The sequence below is a fragment of the Astyanax mexicanus genome, chromosome 14 (assembly GCF_023375975.1).
Source record: "Astyanax mexicanus isolate ESR-SI-001 chromosome 14, AstMex3_surface, whole genome shotgun sequence".
NCBI classification, from domain to species: domain Eukaryota; kingdom Metazoa; phylum Chordata; class Actinopteri; order Characiformes; family Acestrorhamphidae; genus Astyanax; species Astyanax mexicanus.
Window position 1 is genome coordinate 12973631 of NC_064421.1, and position 9767 is coordinate 12983397.

The 9767-nt window shown below is 36.1% G+C and overlaps 1 protein-coding gene across 1 annotated transcript in view; it reads left to right on the forward strand.

Annotated features, from left to right (window-relative positions):
• Positions 1-5527, forward strand: part of LOC103028918 (peroxidasin) — an 88309-nt gene extending 82782 nt beyond the window's left edge. The window contains exon 23 of the mRNA XM_007257326.4: positions 1726-5527. Within this exon, the coding sequence (XP_007257388.3) occupies positions 1726-1860 (135 nt within the window). The 3' untranslated portion in view covers positions 1861-5527. The remainder of the gene's footprint in view (positions 1-1725) is intronic.
• Positions 5528-9767: the final 4240 nt, after the last annotated feature.

The following is a 9767-nucleotide window of genomic DNA, read 5'->3' on the forward strand; positions in this document are numbered from 1 at the left end:
ATGGGATAGCAATATGCAAATTTATAATAATATTTTAAATTATCTTCCACCATTGTTTAAATGAAGATAAAATGGCTATATCTTAAAAAAGTCAAATAAAATTATTAAGGTATCCCAGTTTTTCTCATTACTGTATCTGTGTTGTGTGAAAATGAGTGCCACCCACACTGTAAGTACCTGGCACCAAAAAACACTTAGTTCTGCCATGCATTTATCTGCCTGGTATAGCTGCCAACAATGCTTCAGTGTTTTTTCCTCAGTTCATCAGACCTTTAACCACGTGCCAAGTGGCATTCTTTTCAAACGGTGGCCAAGCGATTAGTAACCTTCTCCCTTATCACTTTCTCCCTGACTTTTCTCCCTGGACTTTTCTATTGTATCCTTGTGAGTCTTATCAGAAAGACAAGTGGGGTTGTTTTGTCTGACTTGACTTGGCTGTAAAAATAATAATAATAATAATAATACATTTTATTTTTATAGCGCTTTTCAGGATACTCAAAGACGCTTTACATTGCATAAAAATAAAAAAATAAAAACAAAATGACTAATTTGTACCACCCTCTCAGGAATTTTAGTAAAAGCATGCAGTGGAATACATTATTACCCTCCATACTTTTAATGCCATAAACCCTATTCAGACGGGATTAGTTGAACTTGTAAATCGAGCTGTAAAAATGACCTCAGGTTATACACTGCCTGGCCAAAAAAGATCACCATCTGGATTTAACTAAACATATAGGTAAGAGCCTTCCATTGGATAATTACTAAATGGGTTATAATGTTTCAGCTGACAACAAGTTATATAATCATAACTGATGCAGTGAGTAGCTTCTCATTTGTAAAACAACCCACATGGAAAAATACATCCTGTATTCATGGAAAATATTTTAATCTTTTTCAGATGGGTTAAGAACTGTCCAATACATTATTAAAAAGGGGAAGGACAGTAAGGAAACATTATCTCCCAGGAAGTAAGGTGGTCAGAAAAAATGCTTGAATGAATGTGATTGGCACTCACGTTTGGTGAAATAAATGGTGGACAACAACACTAGAACTCAGGTATATGTTTAATAGTGAAAGTAAGAGCATTTCAACACTTTCAATATGAGGGAATTTGGGATTTGGGATAAACAACTGCATAGCCTTAAGAAAAACACCAGTGAGGCTAACCTGCAAAAACGGGGAGCATAAATATTGGACTCAGGAACAATGCAAAAAGATCCTGTGATCTGATGAGTCCAGATATAACCTATTCCAGATTGATGGAGCATCAGGGTAAGAAGAGAAGATTAGTGTGTGTGTGACCTTTTTTTCGGCCAGGCAAGTCTTGAGTCAACGTTTTGTTGAATTTTAAAGTATGGAGGCATTCAAGGAGGCTCTTCATTTCATTTTGCATAGCATAGATTCATCACATCTCTCATTGTGAGCATGTTGTTGTTAAAATTGGGTTATAATATTGGTCATCACATTTTTTTTGGAGGTGACTGCAGTGCTGTAACTACTCAGTAGTTATAATCAGGCCATGGATTACAAGGTTGCGGGTTTGATATATGGGCTCAGCAAGCTGTGACTGTTGGATTATTGAGCAAAGCCATTCACCCTCACTCCTGTCCTGTTTTACAGACTTCCTGTTGTAAAACAAGTAAAACTAATCCTGTGTGAATAGGGCTTTACACTGTTTTATCTGTTCTTATTCTCTCCTCTGCTTTCTCCTCTGTGTATTAGGAGGCCCAGGTTACGTGTTTTGTGGAGAGATGTCCGCCAGCATTATGTCCAAACCCTGAGACACTGAAAGGTGCTTGCTGTCCTGTATGCCTCAACCAACCATCGAATCAGCAGGGCAAGGAGCATCGTGTATAACCTCAGGACCCTAAGAGCACCCTAGAAAGAGACCCAGCTGATGTGGCCTGCCGCATCCAGGTGCCTCTGTGTTCTTTTTGTTGATTTTATTTTCTGTTTGTGGGTTTTTTGTTTTTAGTTTTTTCCATATCTCCAGGCATGGCATCGCTTTTACTGCCAAGAGCACTGAAGAAGCCTCCTCATCAATAATGGAGGGATAAAGGAAAGGATGAATAAATGAATGGATGAAAAGGTGGATGCATAGAGGATGTTCTCTTCCTCCATCAGGCCTAAACAAAGGGACCAGAGGCCTTTAGAGACCACCAAAGGAAAAGGTGTTGGCCTGACAGTTACTTCCCTAAACGCGTGCACTGAAGAGGAGAGGATTACATCGCAAAACCACAAAACAAGCCTGAATGGATCCTTCAGAGAAACTGTTATCAGCCATGCTCTGGTCTCTAAAAAGCGTTCTCAGGTTAGAGATGCCAGACAAATGGTGCTACTCACCCCGACAGTAATGACACATGCTTAGTTTATACAGCCTCAAAAGTATTGTTTTATTTTGTACCTTTTCAATGTTTTTTTACACAGTATGCAAAAATGTAATGTACACACATTATGTGCCTTTGGGGCACATTCCTGGTTTTATAATTACTCGAAAGACATTTTATATGAAAAATGATTTACTAGAGTTACTCCAGCTTTTACTAAATGTTTATGGTGCTTTACATCATTTACTGAATATATGCATATTACACATCCCACCCCCTCCCGCCTTTGTATTGACCTCTGTGTGAAGATAATGTGAATATCTTGGGGCTGGGGGAAAAAACAAAAACAAAATGTAATTGAAGAAAAGTCTACTGATCACCAAGTGCTTGTTTCCAGGTGTTTCTTATATTTCCTTGGTTTACCCTGTTATGCAATACATGGTTTAAACAGGGTGAGGGTGTGGTAGCTGAGGTATACAGTAGATCTGTTAGATTTTTAGTTTTACATCAGGGTCTTACAGTCTTGCTGGGGATGTCCTTATATCATATATCTGATCAAGGCATGTTTTAATTATTGACTATTTTTATCCCAATACAGTTTGAGTCTTTGTTTAAACCAGTGTTTAAAGCACCGTCTGGTGTCCTTAAGGTGCCATTACCAGACATTTTTGCCCAACCGGCAGCACTGAGGAGAGTTCTCAGAGGATAAATAGGAGTTTAAGTTAAGAGTCTGCAGTGTGGATTTATATATAAAGGGAAAAAAATCACCCACATGATCTATTTTATCAGTGGGAGAACCAAATGCCTTTATATGTTTTTAAACACTGAACAGCAAGTTCAGAACAGAGTGAAGCCTAACACAGTTTATAATACACACATTATAGAAACCCAAATCATAGCACATCTATTTACTATAAATCAGTTATTTCAGATCAGTAGCTGACAAACAGCAACAAATATCAATCACAGGATGACTTGACTGTAGAGTAGTCAAGTGTATCTCATTATATAAACTGTTATTTAAAAATAAAGGTATTTTACTTAAGTATTATGTAACACTACATCTATTATTTAAACAGAAAATAAAACGGATTAGTATTTTCTGATTCTAAAAAATAATCTTAAAAGACATTAATAGACTCACATTGGATTTGGGGGTAAAATAACCTGATCAGGACATCCCTAACTTTAGCTGTTTTTGCACACATTGGTTCTCAGACATCTTCCTAGTGCAGTATTTCTGTTCCAGCCTGTTTTTTAGAAGGATGGTCCACTGCCTGTTACTTCATTCACTGTTTAAACAGGCTATCTTGACACTGTCTGAAGAAGAATGTTGACCATGCAGTGCCTCAACACAGTGCAGTACAAGCCTTCAACATGTGTGCTCTAGTTAGAATCATTTGTGTTCACATTACCAGGCTAAAGTGACCCGATTTTGTGCCTTAATGTGATACAGATCTATTTTTTTAAGAGCCATGTGGACGAATTCGGAATATCAAATCTGATATCTTTAAATTAGGTTTGAGTCTCTTTTGTTTGTGTTTTTAGATCAAATACAAATTAGTTTGTGAATAGATACAGTAGACTTAGGTCATGTTCACACAGCAAGTAAATGTGACCCAAATCTGATATTTTACTTCATGTTTGACACAGGTGTGTCGTTTGTATGCAAAACACATTAAAATCAGTGCAGTTATTCACTCTGGATTTGATGAGAGTGTTTTTTTTTATTCGTTGCATTGTAAGTAACAGCAAAGACACACCAAAATCTGATTTCAGTGTTCAGAGTGTCCAGACTAAGACACATCTGTACGAATCTGGTTATAATGTGGCTTTGGCTGTGCAGACTATCAAAATTAAATCTGGATACAATCTAAATATGCCAAACAATCAGATTTGCCTTGACAGTCTGAACATATCCCTACTAGTATTAATGGGAAACAAATAAATAGCCAAATCTTATCTGTGCAAAAACTTGTAATGTGAATGCAGCTAAAATCTGATTTAAAAAGGATTTTGTTCAAACAGCTTTGAAATAATCAGATTTGAGTCACTTCAGCTTGGTATTGTTCATGTTCATGTAGCCTACTAGTAGTCTCCAGTTATCACCCTACTTCTTATATGTTTCACCGTTACCTTATTCCATTACCTTATTCTCATACTCATTGCCCTGTTACACCTCACTAGTTTTCCAGGTAATGTTTGTCCTCAACCCTCTTTTCTAATTTCTCCTGTTTAAAAAAAATATCCTGGGTTATGTTGGTGTTTGGAGACCTGACATCTCATGGATCACATCCCACTTTCTTTCTTTCTTTCTTTCTCTCTTTTCTTGCTCCCTTCTTTAATCACATGTCCTAACCATATGTAACGTGACTTGCAGCCCTCTCTAGTTTCCATCTCTCGCTGGCCTTGTTTTTGGATGGCGAGAACGTTTGGCTGTGGTCTCCAGAGTAACAGGAGGCATGTGAACAGCGCTGATGTCATGTTTGAGAGCGTGATGCTCTCTGACCTTACTTACGCTGTAATCAAAGCCATATGGGTGAGAGTGCGGTGGGTTGAGAGATTGGGAAAAGATGTTGCTTATAGCATGTTGAAGACGAGGAGAAGAATAAAGAACGAGGGAAAAAAAGAAATGGAGGACAAAGACGTAATAACAGGCACATATTTTTGATACTCTCTTCTGGTACCACTCATGGTTGGTGACAGCTGTGGTTGTATGGGTGTATTTTTGCTCTCATCTGGCCAGCATGTGGAATCCTTCACGATGTGTAAAGTAAGAATAATCTGAATTGGTTGAACTGTGTTGGACGAATGTATTGCTGGCCTACTGAATAGTCCAACAGCTTCATTATTCAGTATTCTGTTCATTCTATGTTATATATGTTATGTATTTGCTTGTTTTCTCTTTTCTATCCCCCAAAAAACTTGGCCAGCAAAGTTTACCATTTATCTGTGGCCTCCCTCTACCCATATTCTGGAACCATTTTAACGTAATTCACCCCTTTAGCCCCTCCTCTGTCCTCTGGCCCAAACTGAACCCGTTTCCACTGCAATGCACTGCCCTGCAAGACTGAACAAACTGACGCAACTGGTCAAAGTGATTGGCTAGTATTTTGTATTGTACTTCTGCCAAAGATTGTTTGCACTGTATTGTATGCCTCTCAACAATAATAAAATGAACACATTTGACATAAAAATCAGCTGTGCGCTCGTATCAAAACCATCCAAACCTACTTTGATCACTGCACTCCAATGAACTTGTCCGTCATGCTCCATAAAATTGGAAATACTAGATGGAAAACGGCTTTTAATCCAAACATTATTCAGTTTGTTTTGGAAATGAAAAGGCAAGTCATGTTTTCCAAATCCACACATGACTGAAAGTATCCACAAACTCCATTTCTTCATTCCACATCTACTGCTTGATTGATAAAAGAAACTGTCTGGCTTGTAAACATGTAAATGTGGTCAATGCTTTCCTATTAGTATACAGCTGTTTGGAAATCATTCAATTGACTTCTGGTGAGTCTTTCTGAAAATGTCTTTATATTTGAATATACTGTATATCAGAAAAAAATAGCAATTTTTTTTTTCAATATCATGCAGCTATAGTGCACATTGGTATGTTTATGCATGCCAACTAAATCACCTGCAGCAGTAAGCACAATTCAGTCACATGCCCATGAATTGGCTATGTATCAGAAAGTGATTTAAACCTGATTTGAATATATCAGATTAAGCCTATACTTCAATGTGGTAATTGTTAGAGGTTAAAGGTTAGTAGTGAATATAGCTTATTTACACTGATGCCTCATGCTTATTTTTCTAATGACACAAAGCAGCATTTCACTATAAAATACAAAATCTCAGCTCAGCTGAATTAAACATTCCATTTAAAATTTACCAAAACACACACACAGTGTACTCTTGGAAAAAAAAAACACCTTCACACATCTCTATTATAAATTAGTTTGTGTTTTTTTTTTTTTTTTTTTTTTTCATTGCTAAAGGGATAAATAATACATTTAAACAGAGTATTAATGTTGCATGGTATACCAATACTAGAAAAGTATCTCAATACTCGGGCATTAAAAACGGTACAATACCTCTTTTATTTAGTACCGGTCATTTAAAATGAGCATGTTTTAAGATAGAAAGAGAGAAAAAATATAGAAGAGTGGCATTTCCAAGAGTTGTCAGGTTCGCGGTTTTCCCGCCAAATTGGGTTTGTTTAAAAATCCAGTTGCAGGTGAAAATTCAGGAGTGGCGGGATGAATTTTTTGGGGCTACTTTAAAAAATTCTTTGGGCTGGATATTTTTAGTTGGACCTGGCAACCCTGCACAGGTGGCAGCGTGCGCACGTGCAGCGCTTTCCCCCCTCTCACCTGCCGGGCAGCGTGTTCTGCGAGTAGAAGAGAACGCCGGGCTCGGCTGCTGCGGATACCCGCGGTTTTTCGACCGTCCTCAGCTTTTACAGGCAGTCCACACACGAAGCTGAATATGGAATTATTTAGTATATAAATATGACAGTCAGGGAAATCGCATTAACACATTTTAACCAGCCTGCAGAAGCTGTTTTAAACCTGTTCAGACCAAAGGAGCAAACACCAGAGAACAGCAGAACAGCAGGTTAGTGAATATGATATATAATAACTACATCATGCTCGTATCCTCTAATATAAGAGTCAGAGGACTGGGAGTAATAAGTTTTATATATATATATATATAAGTTAACTAGCTTTATCTTTTTAGACCTTATATTTATTAATATTATTGACCACTTGCAAAACATTTAATTACTGTAAATAAACGGAAGTGCTTTACGTATTCAAATAAACTGTTTTCAGGGGAGAAATGTGTGTAGATTAATATCCAGGACTCCTTTGACTTTCAGAGAAAAATAATAATGATTTTTTAAACTTAATTACATTTTGTTTACTTGAACGCCCACAAACAGCAAGATGTGTCCGGTGTTCTTCTCTAAATACCATGTATTAACTCTTTTTAAATATATACCTAACCTTTTATTTTAATAATAACAACACCTAACACAATATTGGTGTCTGATAGTGTTTGTAATAATGTGTATTTTGAAGCGCTTTGCTTATTTGTGGGTCCCTGGTCTTCCTATCACGTGTTTTTCCTGCATGTAACCTTACCAAAGCGCCATGTTTAAGGTATTAGGTACTAGGTACCATGGTAGTAATACAGTGAAACACATGGAAATGAGCTTATAGGCTTTGGAGAATTTATAGCAATAAAATTGGAGAAACAAATGTCATGTGAGGAAATAGCGCCTCCAGACGAGCTATTAGAGGATACCAGAGACTATTAAGTTTTTGGATTAATTATTTTAAAATTAATTTATCTGTTAATAACACTGATAAATACTAGCTCACAACAACAAGCTGTTTCTGCTACATCCAGCCTCATTACATTACCTAGATATTACAGATATTTTCTTATTTACAGCACAAGTGTTTTTATACCTGGAAACTCTTTTTTAAGATGTTAAAACCCACAGACTTATTTCTGTTTCTTCTGAAACACCAAAACACAGTCTGAATATCCTAACAGTAAAGTTAAGCTGCTGTAATAAATAAAACCTGTTTTTTTAAATTATCTAGGTACATGTGGACAGGCCTGAACAATTGAATACCTTGAATTTTGGGGGCTATTATTATTTGTTGCACAAAGCCCTGCATGTATTCGTCCAGTATTTTAATGATATTTGATTTGAAGAACATGTTTCAGAGCAAAATCTTACAAATCTTGAAAAAAGTGGTTTAGGCATTGTCATTATCAGGCACTGTATTCATAACCATTTGATGTAATAACTTTATTAACATTATTTCACATTATTTCACATTTTTGCTGTGTAAACACAACAGCTAAAGTGTCTTAAAGTTCAAAATAAAATCGACATATAAAATAAGTAGACTATATCAAATAATCAGTGTCATGATCATGAAACGTCCGATATAGTCCTGAGCAGAAAGTTTACTTCTTGACGTTCAGAAATCAGCAAAACTCACAACAGTAGCCTAAAATTCTAAAGGAAATCGAATTAAAAAAAAAAACTGACTGCAGAATATCTTTAGCATGGCACTTACAACAAAAACAACCACCATGTTGTGTCACTTGTCAATGACAGAATGCTAGAGTATTATTAAACAGATTTATCAGCGATATCTAGTTACAAATACAAAGTTAACTATCAAAGAAATGACAAAAACCCATTATGTTCTTATTTGAAATTAATAATAAACATCAAATTGTTAATCTTTTGTTTTATCATTAATAAATATATAAATAAATAATAATCTATTATTCTGTTAATTTCTGAGGTTTTAGGATTTTGCCGTAGTTTTATTATTGGTATTGAGATATTTAGGCAGATTTTTTATTTAAAGTCATAATTTTGGTGTTGTGACGCAGCAACAGCAATGTATTTTAGTTTGAGCCTCATTATAAGCTAAAATTATTATATATTTCTATTGTTGTCCATGACAGTTCAGTTATCATGGTTGGGCTAACACGAAAGAACAGAATTGAACAAGTTCCGGTTAAATAATCCAAATAAACATGGGATTGATTTTTTCTTTTTTTTAAGAAAGAAAATTGTTTTTTTAGAGGTTCCAGCTGCAGGTCATTTGATCTTTTTGCACTGACTTTTCACAGACTCCTCCTGAGATGAACACAGACACATTCTTTGGATCATCTGAGGGCACATCAGTATGATTTATGATTAATGTTACTCTAAATATACTGATAAACTGGAGCCTACAATGCACATCATGAAGCATTCAATTTATAATGTATGATTAAACAGTAAACTTGACATTTTTGCTTCAGCTCCATCCAGAGCAACGATAAAGACTCAGTCAAGGATTTGTTAAGCTATTTCTGCTTAGATCAAATCCATAGTTCAAAGCTGTTCTTTCCCAGCATGTGCCAGAGTAACAGATTTAAACACACCAGCAAGAGCTATTCAGTGTGCTCCTTCTGTAATGGGCTGCTCTTCATTCAGAACTGCCAATTCATTCAAACCCCAATAATTTCATTCTTTGTGATATAATTCCATTGCTGTGCTGTGCTGTATTGTGCTGACATTTCTGATTCTAGCTTTAAAGGAGAAATCTAGTGAGAAATGGACTTGGGGTGTAGTGAAACACCTCAATAATGAGTGCAAACTTTTGGCAATTAGCCCATCCATTCTCTCCAGCGTTAAGAAATACATAGTTTTTCTGAGATGCTCTCAACAGGCTTACAATGCTAGTGATAGGAGCATCGAGTTGCACAGGTAGTTTATTTAAAAAAATGTATGACTGTTTATACACACCGTACCTTAAGTTACTTGCAAAATGTATTTTGTGGAAATGCATGAATATTTTAGAGATATTTTCAGCAACAGCTGGAATTCATGCATTTCCACAT